Source organism: Cucumis melo, chromosome 11 (genome assembly GCF_025177605.1).
Source record: "Cucumis melo cultivar AY chromosome 11, USDA_Cmelo_AY_1.0, whole genome shotgun sequence".
NCBI classification, from domain to species: Eukaryota; Viridiplantae; Streptophyta; class Magnoliopsida; order Cucurbitales; family Cucurbitaceae; genus Cucumis; species Cucumis melo.
The window spans coordinates 4,165,860-4,184,042 of record NC_066867.1 but is presented as its reverse complement, the minus strand read 5'-3'; the positions used below and the strand labels follow the sequence as shown (position 1 = coordinate 4,184,042).

The window sequence follows — 18,183 nt, the reverse complement described above, 5'->3', positions numbered from 1 at the left end:
GTGGACAATCAAACCCATTCCTATTAAGGCTTAGAAGCAAACAAACGAGAAGCAATAACCAAATTTCGCCCAAGAGTTTGATTGAAACTATTTAACAAATTTTGAGGGGCAAATTGATCAAATTCAAAATTTAGAGGTGTTAATTGTAACAAACCTCTTCATACTGTTTGTCCAATTTTTCCGTAATCTATTGATTTCAAACAATTCACTCAATTTTTTAGATCGTGTGTATTTTTTATTTCAATAATCACAATTGACAAATTACTCATATGTTATCTATAATTAATTGAACTAATATTTGTAATACATTGATGAAATTATATATCACATTTACGTAAAACCTATGGATTAATCTCATTAAATAAATAAGAATAACATTTGTTTATACAAAATTTGATAACATTCTTGTTGTGTATGAATCAAACAGCCATGTTGTACAATTGTTAAAGTGAAAATTTTACCAGCTAAAACACCTTTCTTTTCTTTCCCATCTTTTTCACGCCATTTTTTTCTTTTTCAACTTACTTGCTGCTCTTATAGCTATCTCTCAGTGTGACGGTCCGGTTGAATACGAGTTTCTCCGGAGTCGAGTCTTTATCAACTGCAAAATACCCTGGAAAAAAATGCAGAAAATAGATGGGTAAGCAAGCCAAAACAGAGGCAAAATTTTGAAAAATTAATAGACATCTTTCATAAGTAGAAGAGTCTCTTATACACAGACTATCTAAATGTTTCGTGCAAGTTTGAGAGTGGGTTTTTATGAGGCCCTAATCGCGTCCTAAGCATTGTACGTGATAAAGAGTTGTCGACTGAAAGTACTTGTTGTGATTTGACAAATTGAGACATTTCAATCAAGCATTGAGAAAGTTCTATGTGTTACCTAAGATTCCTTAAAAAAGTACTTGACGTCATTCCTTACGTATTAAGGGCAATTCTCAGTTCTGACACAATCGCTCATTGATGATCAAAGTTTTTGGACCACAGGAGCTATGTGGCAAAATGCGATTTGTTGAACCTCACTGCCGGGTAGAAGTAATCATTCCGACATGAAAAATCTCATCATAAAAGTCTATAAATAGAAAGTTTCAGTCAAGCTTTAAAGCTTAATCAAAACTTTCAGCTAAGTGAGGATCGGAGAATTTACGAGGCGTAGAGAAGACTATTCAAAGCTATCAATCATTCAAGGTTGAGGAGGAGTTGGCTAAGTGCTTAGACTAGAAAAGAACTTGATAATGCCATTTGATTTATAAATGTATGTGTTTTGAAAAGGATTATGATTTATGACTTGCAAGATGTTTTGGTACCCTATGCAATGAACAACTCATCCTTGTTGTGTGATCTGGTATGAGGAGCCTTACACTTGCTGTGTGATTTGGTGTAAGAATATCCTATACTTGTTTTGTGATCTTGCATAGGACAACACTCTGTATGTGTATTGTAAGTGATCATTATACTTGCTAATGAGTTGAGATTATTCCGCACAACAAAAATTTGGCAATGGGAGTGTATGAATGACATCTCAGTCAATTTTAGTACTTACATATTACCTTAAACTCTTCTACACGTTAATGAAGTATTCTCTTTCTTAAGTTTTCCAGATTTTATGTTCGATGCATTATGAGTTGGTCATTTGAATACGTTGCATGACTTATATTGGAATTGATCCATGCAGTATAACCCTTAGACAATGTAGCCTTCAGATGGAGTAAGAGTTCTTTGACTGAAGTCTTCCACGGAGTTAGTTAGTCTATGACATGCGTCAAAAAGAAAGAGTTGTAGAATTCCGCTTACTAGACATCCAACGAATTATATCGCGAAGAGATAGACGTTAAGTGTCTAGGCGGTCACACCTCACTTGGTCGCATGAAGAGACCTTGGGAGGGGGATGTGAAAGTTTTATACCGTTAAAATCACTTTTTTTTTCAAGAAAACAATACTTCAAAACACACATCTAACAACTCTAGATTAATTTAATATTTAATTTTACTCTTTTATTTTCATTTCATCACAGTTTTAACTCTTTTATAATCACCTCCATGTCTTTATCTAGAGGTCTCCACCTTTATATGTATAGGGAAAATGAAAAAAAAGGTAAATAATCAAAATTCTTCACTACAATAATACTTCATCCACGTAATTATCCAGAGGTCTCCACCATGTACAACTGTAAAATTCTAGTATAAATAAACATCTACACCACATTGGGAGGATAAGAAAAAATTCAGAGAAAACAAATTTGATATTACATCAAATTGGTATCAAAGCATCATCGGACTTGGGACTGATAGCCATAGCATACGCTGAGTCAGTAGAAAAAAAATGATGGAAAGTCGATTGAAGTTGAGATTGTGGGAAAATTCCACATCCAAAAACACTTCAGCACCTCAAGGAACTAATAAAGCGATTGTGGCAGAAAAGAATAAAGAACCAAAAAAGAAGGAAGAATAGAACAAAAAAGAGACAGCTGAAGCTAATAGAAGGTCCAAAAATCCCTATAATAGACATTTCTCAGTAACCTGCTATAGATGTGGACAAGTCGACCATCCCTCAAATTCCTGTCCTCAGCGTAAGACAGTGGTAGTAATAAATGCTAACGAGTATGTAAATCAAGGAAGTCATGAAGAAGAGGAAGAAGAATCAAAATTAATCGAGGCTGATTAAGGGTTTAGGGTTTAGGCTTCAGAAGATACTGATCACTCGAAAAGAAGAGCAGCAACCACAGAGGCATAGTTTATTTAAGACAAGATGCACGATTCAAGGAAAAATTTGCAATGTTATAATAAACAGTGGCAGCAGTGAAAACTTTGTTTCAAGAAAGTTAGTGACAGCCTTGAATCTTAAAAATGAAGCTCACCCCAACCCTTGTAAAATTGGTTGGATAAAGAAAGGAGGAGAAACTCAAATATCAGAAATATGTTCTATTCCATTATCCATTGGCAATAGTTATAAAGATCGTCTTCGAAATAGATGTATGCCATATACTCTTAGGAAGACCATGGCAGTATGATACTCGAGCCTTGCATAAGGGGAGAGAAAATACATATACCGGATGAATAAAAAGGTAATCCTCCAATCCTTGAAAAAGAACAAAGAAGGAATGAACAAGAAAAGCTCCAGCCCCTTCATAACAATCAGTGGAAAGAAGTTGATTAAAGAACGAGAAGGTGATATTCTGGGGCTCGTATTGACTAATCAAATCAGGGAAGAACAGATTGATGAAATCCCTAAGAGAGTGAAGGAGCTATTTGATGAATTTCCGGATATCATCAAAGAACCATTAGAATTGCCTCCCTTGAGAAACATTCAGCACAATATCGAACTAATACCAGAAGCTACACTGCCTAATCTGCCACATTTTAGAATGAGCTCAAAAGAATACGCTGTTTTACAGCAGAAATTGAAGAATTGCTGAAAAAAGAACATATCCAACCAAGCTTAAGCCCATGTGCAGTCCCTGCCTTACTAACACCAAAGAAAGATGGAAGTTGGAGGATGTGCACTGACAGCAGGACAATCAACAAAATCACAGTAAAATACAGGTTCCTTATTCCAAAAATAAATGATCTACTTGACCAACTTGGAGGAGCAGAGATTTTTTCTAAAATTGACCTAAAGAGTGGCTATCACCAGATCAGAATCAGGTCTGAAGATGAATGGAAGACAGCATTCAAAACAAATGAAGGCCTCTTTGAATGGCTTGTGATGCCATTTGGGCTCTCCAACGCTCCTATCACTTTCATGAGACTCATGATCCAAGTACTTCATCCTTTTCTTAATAAATTTGTCATTGTTTATTTTGATGATATCTTGGTTTTTAGCAGATGCCTAGAAGAGCATAATACAAATCTATACCAAGTGTTCGAAGTGTTGGCCAAAAATGAACTATACATCAACCTCAAGAAATGTACTTTTTGTGTAAAAGAAATAGCATTCTTGGGATTTATTATCAAGAAGAATCACATCCTCATGGATGAAAAGAAAGTCGAGGCAATTAGAAACTGACCAATACCGAAATCAATAAAAGAAGTACAAGCATTCCTAGGCTAGGCATCATTCTAGAGGAAGTTCATTTATAACTTCAGTACCATTGCCGCCCCAATTACAGACTGCCTAAAGAAGGGAGGCTTCCTATGAGAAAAGAAACAACAAGACAGCTTTGAAGCATCGAAGAAAAAGCTGAGTAATAAACCAATTCTAAAACTCCCCGACTTTACACAACTATTTGAAGTAGTTGTTGATGCCTCCGTGAGTGGCATTGGAGCTAGTCTTATCTCAATCAGGTCATCCCATTGAGTACTTCAGTGAAAAACTCAGCCAATCAAGACAGATGTGGAGCACTTATGAGCAAGAAATGTATGCTCTCATCTGAGCACTAAAACAATGGGAGCACTACCTCCTATCTAAAGAGTTCCTCCTATTGATAGATCACTTCTCCCTAAAATATCTCCAAGCACAGAAATCTATCAACAAGATGCACGCTAGATGGATTTCCTTTCTACAAAGATTCGATTTTGTTATCAAGCACAAAAGTGGGAAAGAAAACAAAGTAGTTGATGCACTGAGTAGAAAGCACTCCTTACTTTCTACACTATCATCCGAGATGATAGCATTCAAACATTTACCAGACCTATATGAAGATGATGCTGACTTCAGTAGAATTTGGTACAAATGCGTCCATCACCTCAAAGCTGAAGAGTTTCATATCATTGATGGATTTCTTTTCAAAGGAAAAAAACTGTGCATACCCCATATGTCCCTAAGAGAAACCCTACTAAAGGAAGCACACTCAGGAGGACTCGTTGATCACTTCGGGCAAGACAAGACACTTGAAATACTCTCCTCCAGATATTATTGGCCACAATTGCGAAAAGACAAATAATTTTGTGAAGCGATGCGCCATATACCAAACAGCTAAAGGGACTAGTACCAATGTTGGCCTATACAACCCTTTGCCAATTCCTATGTCTATATGGGAGGACTTATCAATAGATTTCGTACTGGGGTTACCTAAAACACAAAGAAAGAATGATTCTGTAATGGTAGTGGTAGACGAATTCAGCAAAATAGCCCATTTTCTACCCTGCAAAAAGACTAATGATGTTGTCTATATTGCTAATCTCTTTTTGCAAGAGATAATACGACTACATGGCATACCTAAATCTATTGTGTCAGATAGGGACGTGAAATTCTTAAGCCACTTTTGACGAATACTGTGTAAGAAACTAAAAACCACACTTAAATTCATTACTATAGCACACCCACAAACAGACGGTCAAACTAAAGTCACTAACAGAACCTTGGGGAATTTAATTCGTTGTCTAAGTGGTTCTAAGCCAAAACAGTGGGATCTAGCACTAGCTCAAGCTGAATTTGCATTCAATAACATGAAAAACAAATCAACCGGGAGATGCCCCTTTATAATTGTTTACACTAAAAGTCCTAGACTTACGTTTGATCTTGCCAATCTGCCATCCGATGCAGATATCACCATAGAAGCAGAAAATATGATAGAAAAAATACAAAGTCTGCACAAAGAAGTTCATGAACACCTACAGAATACTACTTTATCTTATAAACAAGATAAAGACAAGAAAAGAAGGGAAGTAAAGTTCAAAGAGGGAGATCTACTGATGATTCATCTGAAGAAGAACAGATTTCCAGCAAGGACGTATAATAAACTAAAACAAAGACAGCTTGGACCTTGTAAAGTACTAGCAAAATATGGTGATAATGCCTATAAAATTGAACTGCCCGACGACCTACATATCAGCCCTGTTTTTAACGTAGCAGACTTGAAGACCTACCACGCCCCAGATGAGTTCCAGCTTGCTGACTAGTTCAACTCTGGGACGAGTTGATTTTGGGTGGGGTGGATTTGATGTAACTAAATAGACTAACTAAATAAGCCATTTAGATAACTAACTAAAAGCTGTTAAAGTTGTTACAACTAAACAGTTACACAACTGTAAAATTCTAGTATAAATAAACATCTTTACCACATTGGGAAGATAAGAAAAAATTTAAGAGAAAACAAATTTGATATTACATAAGGTTGTATCAATTAAAACTCCTACCTAATAGTTGTATCAATTTAAGTCTAAAACTTTTACGAGTACAATCAGTTTACACCCTCTCAGAATATGTTTTAAAAATTTTTTCTTAAATGTATGTTCATTTTAACAAATCAGACAATTTAAGTAGATGCATGGACAATTTTCGAAAGAAATCCTGAGCAAGAGCATCAATCTATTTATAAAAGCTTAGAGATTCAATGATGTTTTCCTTCTTGTTAGTTCAATAAACTTTTTGGCTTAAGAGGAGTAGTGAGCAGGAGGTTTTAGTAGGTCTCAGACTCTCAAAACAATTCCGTTACCTCTGTAAGTCCTTTGGGTTTTCTCCAACTAGAGTTTCTTTAGTTGCTTTTGGCCTATATATTTTGTTTGATCTTTCTTTTGTTCTTTAATCATTCTTAACAGAATGCTCGCAAAAATTTAAAAAAAAAAAAATAAAAGAAGAGTAATGATAATAAAGGAAAAATAATAATTATTAAACTAAGGCATAAACCATACTCTGAGCAGCCAAAAAAACTTACCAAGCCTTTCAAATTGGAATGTGTCCCCAACAACAGCATTCCTAAGTTCTGGTACAGCATATGCACTTGGGATAACTACTTTAGAATGTGGGTTCAAATCAGCAAGCCAATCATCAAGTTCGGCAGGATTCTGATATGGCAAAAACCACAAATTATAAAACAAACTACAAAAAATGCATTGCAAACAAACACACGAATGGAGAAAAGCTAGGGCAATTCCAAAATCCAACCTCAGAAAGGAATAGTTTGTCAAACAATCTAACTTCCACATTGAGTGGATTAACACCTGGAGAAGGTTGTGCAACCCAATGTAGGACCCCCTGCAATAAAGTAAGCGAAAAACTCGATTATTGTAATGCAAGCTTTAAGAAGATCTAAAACTAGAGAGTAAAAAACTTAGGCCTAACAAAAGAAACCTTTGGCTTTGATTTCTTGGAAGCATCATATTCTGCACGAATCTCAAGTACTGTTTCATTATCATCAGCGAGAATAACATCTGTACATTTTATAGGGTATGCATATCTGTAAAGAAAGAAGACAATTATTGTTTTATGGCTTGCATTTGTATGCGAATATAATTAATGGCAAAAAAGAATTGCAATCATTAAATACCTCAAAAGTACAGACTTTCCAGGTGCAAGACCATAGTAATCTTTGGAATCTTTCAACCGGAAATCTGATTGTTCTATGTACACAATATTGGAAAAGGGAACCTAATGCATAAACAGGACAATTAGAAAGAAAACTGCTATACTCAGTTTCAGTAGTTAAAGCAATTCCAGAAGAGAATAAGATGGTGTACACAATATTATGGTATATCGATAAAATAGATATCACAGAGAGAAAGCAGACATCCTTTGAAAATGAAAAATAAAATTACAAAAAATCAAAATATTAATAAGATAGTGTAAATCATGTAATAAGGATCGTGCAACATATGCTGAATAAGGTTGAGATATTATCCACTACAAAAGAAATGGAGAAGTATAAGACATTGAGCGTAATTATTGATATGGTTCACATTTTAAGTTCACCATAATATGATTGATAAATGCTTCTTAACAAGCTGAATAATTGCCAATTTTGAAAATTGTTTGACAGTTGAAAAAATTCTTGGAGATCGTTTATGTACTTAGTATAAATCACCAACGCCAGACGCCTAACAAGTACAAAAAGAAAACCAAGTTTACCTTATAAAAGGCCGATGCCTCATCTGCCTGAGCTTCAGGCCATTTCTTGGCATCAAGATCCAATATTGATCCATTTTCTAAGTTTGTAATAACGACCTGGGGGAATGAAAATTTCATCTAACAACACAAAACAAAAGATATATAAGAAATCTAATAACAATCAAAGATGTTTTCTGTACCTTAAGCGGCTGCAAGACAACCATTGCTCGTGCAGCTGTTCTATTTAGTTCTTCTCTAATGTGATATTCAAGACGATCAAAGCGAATCAAAGAACAGTCACTGTAGTGAAAACATCAGATAGTTATTAAAACAGATAAATAAATTTAACATCACATGCAACGGACTTTACTTTGCATGCCTATATACTAGGCATCACACTAAAAGTTCCAACCTTCTAGTAATTCCCATTCCTCGAACAAAAGCATTAATGGCTGTTGATGTCACACCTCTGCGCCTAAGACCAGCAAGTGTCAGTAGGCGAGGATCATCCCAACCATCAACCCATTTTTCGGTCACCAGTCGATTTAACTGAAAATGGCACGTCATCAGTAAGATAGCAAAAGATCACATATCTAAGTTGTTCAAAGATGAGTTTAGAAACATGTCACACCCACCTTACGCTTAGACAACACGTTATTAGAAACATTGAGGCGAGAATATTCCCATACATATGGTTGGTAGAGATCCAGTGCATGCAATAACCAGTAATATGAAGCACGACGTGTTTCAAATTCCAAAGTGCACAGCTGAGAGAAGACATAGGGAAAAAGAATGAATGGAAATCACATTTGTGAGAGCCATAGTTAGAGATGTATGGCACGACGTGTTTCACATAACACAAAGTTGCAAATGCAAGAGTACCACCAGTTCGAGATGGTAGAAATCTCCCCACTAATATCTTTCATAGAGTTACAACACAAAACATAACATAATCTCAAAAAGGCAAGCTAACATAAATACATTGACCATAAACCAACCGGTAAAACCCAAAAGATAAGCGAAAGATACATAAAGAGTGTTAAAAGCGATAAAGTAAAGAAACACCGAGTGACGTGAAAACCCGAGTATCAAGAGAAAAACCACGATTTACTTTTCTTATTATTTTCTCATAATAACAAATGATACAATGGGGAAAATAAATAGAATACAGTTTGGGATAAAAAAAGGAAAGAATATTAGGTCAAATCTTCCCTTGGACCAAGCCCACTAAATCTAACAAAGAGTTTGGATGTAAATTCCCTGATCTACCTCTCCTAACATAATTTTCTTGAATATTCTTGTGACCTTGTTTAGATCATAGTCTCTAATTGGAGTGGCCAACTTAAATTCTTTTGTAACTACCACTTTCTTCATCAACTTAGTGGAAGGTTTTCATGTCATTTGTCTCTTGTTAGAAAGGGGACACCTTGTACCTGTGCCCGCTAGGTCAAGTTTTGGTTAAGTTCATAGTCGCTGGGTTAAGTTGAATGAGATGCTTGTCGTTTCTAATTTAAGAAAAAAATTGAAAGCATATCAAGGAAGTAAACATACCGAATGTGTTATATTTTCAAGAGAATCCACCGTGCAGTGTGCATAATCATAACTTGGATAAATACACCACTTGTCTCCAGCATGAGGATGAGGAGTAAACTGGATGTGAAAGTTGCAACAAAGAGCATCAGTGTCTAGCGTTCAGATGTGCGTGTAAGCAAGCTAAGAACAGTCTCACCTTAATACGATATGCAATGAGGTCATACATATTAAAATTATCACTCTGCATGTCTTGCTTCATCCTAAGAGTTGCCTTGCCTTCGTCAATCAGACCTTGCTTCATTTCTTCAAACAATTTCAATGACTCGGCTACAGGCCTATCCCTCCAGGGACTATTCATCTTTTTCTCTCTATATTCTTTTATTTCGTCAGGAGTCTAAAACCAATAATTGAAAATGTACTTATGTCAAACAGATTGATGTTATCGTGGATCACAAAAACACTGACACAAACATAAAAGTTAACTGATCAACACTGATAATTATCATCATTGAGGCCTCACAAATGATATCTAAAAAGGAAACGAACACTCCTATAGCAATTCAAGTGCAACAAAAAAACAATACACAGTTGGCAAAATGACCTGGTGATCAACGTAAGCGTGACCTCTACGTATGAGCTCCACAGCTAATTCATACAGATCTTGGAAGTAATCACTAGCATAAGTAATCTGGAATGGAAACAAACAAAAACAAAAATGATATCAATATAAAAACAGATAAAATACATAATTGACCAAAGTGGACTAAAGTTACACCTTGAAAGGTTCCCATCCCATCCACCTGACAATTTCTTCTATATGATCAATATATTCCTTCTTCTCAGCTTCCGGATTTGTGTCATCATACCTACAAGCACACATTTTGGAACAGCAGCAAAAATAAAGTTGTCAAATATGTTGTTTGAACTACAATGTTGATAAGCAATGGTCAGAAATTGTTGAACACAAAAAAGATTTAAGGTAGAAGAATGAATCAATGATAAGCATAGTTACAAAGAAAAATGATAAACGAAGATTGTTACACAATGCAAGAAAATAAATTTAACCTCAAATAACAGCCTCCACCTCGCTCTTTTGCAAGGCCAAAATCCACAAACATTGCCTGATTGATCATAATGATAATAACAAACGGAGGAAAATTTCTGGTGAAAGACTGAAGACAACAATCGATAAAAGGTTAAAACATAAAAAAGAATAGCCAATACTACCTTGGCATGACCAATGTGGAGATAACCATTTGGTTCAGGAGGAAAGCGAGTCAAAACTTTTCCCCCTGTTGCTTTTAGGTGCTTTTCAAGCAGCTCCTTGGTGTTGGAACATCTTAGTATAGTTCCATTACTGAAAAACACTTCAGTATGAACCTGTCAATGTACAAAAGAAAACTCGTGTTAAAAACGGAAGCAGTTGACAGGAAATCCTTCATGATTATATTTACTAATTCAGTTCATGCAAACTCTTCGGAATGGAGAGATTAGAACAGCTGACGACTTTTTCTAAATTCAAAGAGAAGCGTATGTAGAATTATTTATAAAAGAAGATCTGTGATACATTATAGGAAACTAAGCATCTTTTAGCAAATACGTTATAGGAAACGGACACAGTTGACAGCAAATACCTTATAATTATCCTCTGGCTGAGGGAATATTAAATATGGGTTAAGATCTTCCTCTGATGGAAGTTGTTCTGGTGAAACAATAGCAGCAGTTTTATCCTGCACGAGAGACAAGGTTAAAAACAGAAAATAAGGTACAAAAGAACTAGTCATCACAAAAAGAGATCAGGAACTACACAGTATAGAAGAGGTGCTCACCTCTACTTTAGCAGGCTTCTCCTTTTTCTTTTTTGCTATTTTTTCATTATCTGCTGCAGTCCTTTCACCGAGTAATTCAAACAATTTGGAGTCAATAAATTGCTGTCAGCATAAGGTAAACGGTTAGAGGAAAACAACGTTAGAGAAAACTAAAAAATAACTTTTAAAAAAAAAAGATAAACTGAATGACCCAATCATATGAAATTCCAGAATGAACTACTAAAACAATGTTTTCATAATGTAGAAGCACCTTGACAATCTTTGGATCAGCCCAAGGATGCTTCTTCCGTACCTGCCCAAACAAGTCACCCACTACAACCAAAAGAAATAGGTAAAAATAATTGACCTAACTTGAAGAAATTTGTAAGTAAGAAGTATCTATATGCAAGCAACGAAATGGAACTTCCTATCCTCAATAAAACAAACAGCATATGAATCCCAACTGGCATGCAATCTGCATTTACACACCGCTGCGGAGTGCAGAGACGAACCATAGAATCTACGTTCAATTTTTCTCCTATAATGGATTTGTCATCCCTGAACCTTACTTTTTCAATTTCCACCCCATACATAAGTGTGCTTACTACTTACTAAGATAAATATTAAATAATTTCATGGAACACCTAGCCTACAAATTTGACATTAAAAACTCAGGTGGGGTATTCAATATCCTAAGTAGCTACCAGAGCATAAATCTACAACAGACTCATATCTTTGAACATTGGGCTAACTTATGGTGGTTCAATTGTCATTTATGCCATTGTCACAGGTCCACCTCTAAGGGAACTAGATCTATGCCAGTATATGCCTTTTGATAAAAGCATCAGACAAGAAATAATAATAGAGTAATAGAATAATTACATAAATGATAAGAAAAGTGAAGGAAACCCTTAGTTACAAGTTACGACTAAGCAATGCCCACACCCAACCTTGTCCCTGGCACCATCATCTTCTTCCCAGAATAGAAACTCATTTCTTCAAAATATGCCTTGGTGGATTGTATTTAATGTATTTGTGTTAAATTTATACGTATCGAAAAAACCTTTAAGAAAAATGACGTATTTGTATCTTAGTTTTTCATAAATTGACGTATTGTCGTATCCTATTGTATCCATTCTGAATTTGTATAGAATGCACCCACCCAAAGAAAGATAAAGGTGTAACGGCTTAACTAAATACATATCTTCTAATAGAAGATTAAAATACCAAACAATAATGAAAATTAATCTCAGAGGTCACAGACTTCAAATCTCAACTACAAGAAAAGTACTAACCATTTGTTCGATAACGTTGCTCCAGAATTTCATTTTTATGTTCTTCAAAAACCTCAGTCACAGTCTGCTTAATTTCTTCAACGGAAACTTCTACACCTGCATAAGCATATAATATAATCAAGGTATTAACGTATAGAATAAAACTACAGAGAGAAACCAATAATAAGTGTGCACTCCGACTAAAGGATCAAACCAAATGACAAGTATTATTATCATACCAACACCACATGCATCTTCAAATTCATTTAATTTAATATCTTCTTGGCCAGCAGCAGAAAAAAATGAAAATGCCGCTTCTAATTGAGCTGGCATCTTTACCTGCAAAGTAACACAAGATTTTAAAAGATCATGGATTGTTGAATGATTACAATTATCTAGCAACCTAAACAAGAAGTTCAAGTAATGACACAAAAAAATGTATTTCAAGGATGTTGGAAATGGTTGTTTCTTTAAGAACATCTGAAAACCTTATTTGAGGTAATATATTTCAGCAATATTGGTCGATGAACAAGAGCATTTGTTGGATACTTCGTCGCAACCTGAATAGAAATGCAACACCAAGCTATTAAATAGTTCAGAGAAGATTGTCTCCTTTAGAAGAGAATAAGAAAATGAAACGGTGGATGCTTGTACAAAAGTATGTAGATAAGTAATGTAACAATTGAACAAATTAAGTATTTGTTAGGATTCTTCACTTGAAAAACAGAAAATTCCCAACAAGACAAGGCAGAGGCAGCACTCTGCTATACTATATTGATAATAGAAATCAAAATGTATCACAAACTTGTACCAACAGTCCAGAAAACAGTAAACAACAAGAATAATAATAACCAGCTCCTTTGAGAAGGCTGGAAACTTCTCCTACAAAGGCTATGGAAGCTTTCACCTAAAAAGAAAACATAAAACCTAAAAACAGCAATCCCCAAAAAACTTTCTATAAATATCCAATACCCACAATGGGCCCTCAGTGTTGTTTTCTTTCTCTCTGCTCCCTGAATTACCATCAGCACTGTCAATTCCCTTTTCTGCCCCTTCTCTTATATGCATGCAATATTGGGGGTCTAACAGTATTATCCAAGAAAATCCATCCAGCTGATAATCCCCTCAATTGAACGAGTAAAGGAAAACTTAAAAGTAGTAAGATAATCTTACAGTATATAAGAGATTTCCAACAGCCCTGTTGCATCCATCGAGCACACCAGCCTGAAAATAAAGAACAAAGGGCGATGAAAGACAATCTTTCATTAATTTTTGCATCCTCAAAGCTTCATTAAGTCAAATCAGGATAACAAATAGCAGAATTGTTAAGTTAAAGAAAAACAATAAATCTCTCTCATTTAATGACCACCAGACATTACATATCGGCTTCTTTTCTTTCTTTCCTTTCCTTTCCTTATTATTTCATTTTTTAATTAAGAGTGATAAAGACGTGAGAAAAGTGAGAATACCTCGTGAATAACAGCATTGAGATTGGCGGTAACCTTGTTGTTGGCAACGGTGTTTCGTGCAGTGCGCTCATCCAATCCGATTCTCAGAAACTGCTCCAGTAACTTATCCTTGTCAATAGTCTCATTCTTCGCCGTCATTTTCACTTGAGAGAGAGGGAATGTAACGGGAGGTCAAGGGATTCAGAATGGAGTCTGGAAAAGGGAGGAGAATGGAGATACTGGAGAAAACCCCTAACAAAACCAAGTAGAATCAAAAGGAATCAGTGAGCAATGGGTGGAAGATTTTGCCGTTGGATTCCAACTTTAGTACAAGGTTTTACTTTGACCTAGTGGATAGAAAATGGCAGTCCATGCAAGTTGCAAGACAAAATCATACGCCTTTAAGCAATCCTTTTTTAAGAAAAAAAACATTTATATTAAATTAAAATTAAAATTAAAAATAAATAAATAAGTTTCCTCATGCTAACTCCTTCGAGTTTGAGCAATGTCAACCCCGGACCAGTTTTACTCAAGGTCAGAACACTATCTACAGTGCTCAACATTCACCCCTAGATCATTTTTACCCAAGATGTAACATCCCCAAATTTTCACACTAAACTAAGGAAGATCACCAAAATTACCATAATCATTAACCAACTATGATGCTCCAAAAAGATTTGGCAGTTTCACGGCATAACGATGAAAATGATCCATTTGTGCTATCGCCTGATAGCTAATACCCAGTACCCAGAAGACCAAAAATTCCACCAATGACTATCAATACAATCTAAATCTACCTAAAATTCAACAGAAAAAACATTTCCAGAATCTAAAGGGAACTTCTAACAAAAACATTGTCAGAAAACCAACAATACCTAAAAATGAAGGAAGATTCAACTTTCATCCTCTAAAACCACTCCAAACCTCCAAAAAAGTTTATAAACTCTCAATACGAAAAATTTAAGATTAAATGCCAGTCCTACACTCTAGCTCTAAATCAAGGGGAAAACAATAAGGAATTAAACAATAACAAGAAGTTCACAATACGAGGCTCAACTACCAAATAAAAGGCAACTGGATTAAACACATCCAGAACAACTACAAAAGAACTAGATTTTAGTTATGGTTTTCCTCTTCTCGTACCTCCACTCCAGCATCACTAGGACCATCAAACTAAACATCACCTACAAAATCTGTTGGTGGATCAATACAAACCATGCCTACTAAGTTACTCACACCTGAAGAGCCATCGACCAACATACAAGGTGCCTAACGTGCTATCACAACATTTAACAATTAACATGTTTACTAAACATGGAAAATACAAAAAAACCATAACATGTTAGCACATTAATCAACACATTGTAAGTATGCAAATTGCACGCTCAATTTTCTTTTTTAAACGGAAACAAGCCTCTTTATCATTCACTCTACCTCCAAATCCAACTCTCATTGAAACTTTATGAGACTAATACCTTCGAGACATGTTGATCCCTAACCGTACTCAAGATCTCATTGTTCTTTACAGTGCTCAGTGTTCAACTCTTAGCCGTGCCTAAGCCCTTGAACTGTGACTATACTCAAGGTTTTAATGACTTGCAACATATTGCAGACCTCCTAAGACTAATTCCTTCCTGAAACATCGACCCCCTACCATACTTAGGATTAGGGGTGTTTAAAGTACCCACAAAAATCAATCCAATCAAAATAAACCAATCGAACAAATGTCAGTTGGTCGACTTAAGGGGAGAGTTGATCAGTGTCAATTTCATAAAGTTCAAAATCATTGGCCAACCAAAGTAACAATACTAACAAATTCGACGGATCGATTGTCCGTCACTTAAAGAAGAAAAAAGCTAGCTTTTCACATCCTCGTTAATGAGGATAATTTTTAGAGAACCATGGGCACACCCATGGTTTTGACCATAACTTTCTCAAAACCACATACCATTTTCAAAAAAAAAATAAATGATGCCTTTCTTTCTCCATCCACGATTCCCAATTTCCCATTCTCAGCTATTCCCTTCTCTCTCTTCTTTCCTCTTCTTAATTGTCTTCCCTTCTCCCACTTCCTCCGACTATCCCCAGCACCATGAATGAGTCTCTCTCCTAAATTTTAGTCTCCATTTTTCTTTTTTCTTCTCCCTAGGTTTTTTCTTCTTTTCTGACTTTTTGGTAGATCTTCATTTCTTCTTGATTTTAAGTAGTTCAATCCTTTCTTTTTTCTTTTTTCTTTCTTTTTTTTCTTCTAAGTTATATCATTTCGATTTTTTATTTTTATCTTCATTTCTTCTCGCATTCTATTTTTTTCGTTTTGTTCATTAGAAGCACAAAACCAAACAAAATTGTCTACTCTCTCCACCTAAAGTCTTAAAAAAAACAAAAGGATATTTAAAAAAATTGAGAAAATTGACCCGACTCCAAAAACCAACCCGTCAATGTTCTCTATAGCACTCAGCACTTCAACACTCAGTCATACCTAAGGCCTCAAATTAAGCATCCAACCGTACTCAAGGTCTTGATGCTCTTTATTTCCAATGGTGACTTCGATATTCACCCAACTTTCCTTTAATTATAACACATAACCCTTAGACCTTTGCTCACACAATCTAACCAAAATGCATGAATGCCATAGAATTACCTCCGAGTCCTACTTTATGTCAGACCCATAAACATAATCAAATGCTCACATCATAAACACATGTCTAACCAAGTATTCTCAACACATTACATGTCGTATACCAAGATACAAGAAACAACACACACCCAACATAAGCATTGGCTTAACTTTGATCACAATTTCTCAACATGCTAATCAATCCAGAGCTACAATAGTGCAAAAATAACAATTTCTTAAATCGTAAGTACCAAATGTAGTATACAGCAAGCACATAACATGCAAAAAATATAACAAATAAGCACATCAAGTAAGACCCCACTTACTTGTCGTGCTTCTAAAATAATTCCAAGACTTCCTATACAACGACAATGAGATTCTAGATGCCAAACCTAGTCTGAGAATCCTAATCATCAAACTACAGTGACGCTCAAGGGAGAATTTCCTACCTTCAAAACGAACTTAAGACTTAATTCACTCAGAATTAGCTCCAAACTACAAAAGAGGCCCCAAGAGTTATACAATAATTTACAGAATTTATAATGTGTTCGAAAAAGTTCAAATAGGGGTTTGACGCCTAAATCGTTCATAAAACAAATTGGTTCTTGAAAGAGACAAATAAGTTTTCAAATGGGTTCGAACGAGTTTAAATGTCGCTGGAAAATGGTTCGAATCAGGTTCGATATCAGTCCAATGCTACAACAGATAAGTTTTAAAGGTTGGAAAGCTAAGCTAAGCACTCACCTAAAGGAGTTTAGAGTGCAATTACCTACAGAATTTTGCCAAAAGAAAATTCAAATGTTTGCTGGTTGAAATTCGAGCAAGCCTAAACTGACAACTTTGACGTCACTAGGAAGTAGTAACGCTAAGCAGAGGTAAAATGGATCGGGTTGAAGCCAAAACTTACCAAAATCGCGTGGCTTTCTCGGAAGTGAGTCTTTGGTGCTGGTTTAGACTTTCTGCCGTCGCTTCTATGTTGCTCGTCGTCGGAAGAGTCGCCGGAGATTGAAATAGTCGCTTGCACGTCGTAGTGGCAAAGAGAGAACGCAGAAGACCGTGGGTTTTCCGCCGTTGTCGCGTTGTCACCCCCGGAGGTGCTCACGTCGTGGGCGCTGGCGCTGCTGTCCGTGTGGTTTCGCCGGAGAATATAGGATGTAGGTGGCGCGCTGTTTAACGAGAAAGAAATGGAGAGGGAAAAAAATGTGAGTTAGGGTTTTATTTTTACTCAACTTTAGTGGAAAATTTTCACAAATTAACCCTATGAGGTCATTTTTCCCCTCTCTCTTCCACGAAACCTTCTACCATTATCTTCGATGCATCAATCATCAACATTCCATCAAAACTTGTAATTTCAACTAACCTTCTATCAACAACATTGAATGATCTTGAATTGTATCAATTATAGGACAAGGAAAGTCGTTCTCAAACATTGAATTTTATTTTCATTCTTTACTCTTAACGTTCTTCTTCAATTGTTCTCTCTCAAAGTTTTAGATGAATTCTTTTTATCCATCACTTTTATAATTGCTCGGATCGATCTTCAAACCCAAACGAGATGGGATTTGTAAGTTTTTGTATTTGAAGGTTTTCTTATAACATCACTCATTGTGTAATACAATTTGCCCAATCACTTAGATTTTCGTGCATCTCGTTTACTTTAATCTAAAACTCTTATCAATTGCTTAATGTAAGATTGGAAGACCGCATAATATCAATGGTCATGCGTCAAATGTTTATACGAT

The 18,183-nt window shown here is 35.6% G+C and overlaps 1 protein-coding gene across 1 annotated transcript; it reads right to left on the bottom strand.

The window, feature by feature from the left end:
- Positions 1-329: 329 nt before the first annotated feature.
- On the bottom strand, positions 330-17,775 carry LOC103499677 (glutamine--tRNA ligase-like). Its single transcript, XM_008462720.3, has 24 exons — positions 17,349-17,775; positions 13,846-14,076; positions 13,550-13,600; positions 12,865-12,936; positions 12,616-12,715; positions 12,398-12,493; positions 11,374-11,435; positions 11,124-11,225; positions 10,929-11,024; positions 10,522-10,674; positions 10,360-10,415; positions 10,070-10,160; positions 9,896-9,982; positions 9,491-9,688; positions 9,313-9,411; positions 8,397-8,528; positions 8,174-8,310; positions 7,962-8,061; positions 7,783-7,878; positions 7,205-7,305; positions 7,009-7,114; positions 6,823-6,912; positions 6,593-6,722; positions 330-613 (listed from the first exon to the last, which is right to left on the bottom strand). Exons 2-24 carry the CDS (start codon positions 13,981-13,983, stop codon positions 522-524), a joined length of 2,385 nt encoding a protein of 794 aa, XP_008460942.2. The 5' UTR covers positions 13,984-14,076; positions 17,349-17,775; the 3' UTR covers positions 330-521.
- Between the last annotated feature and the right edge of the window lie 408 nt (positions 17,776-18,183).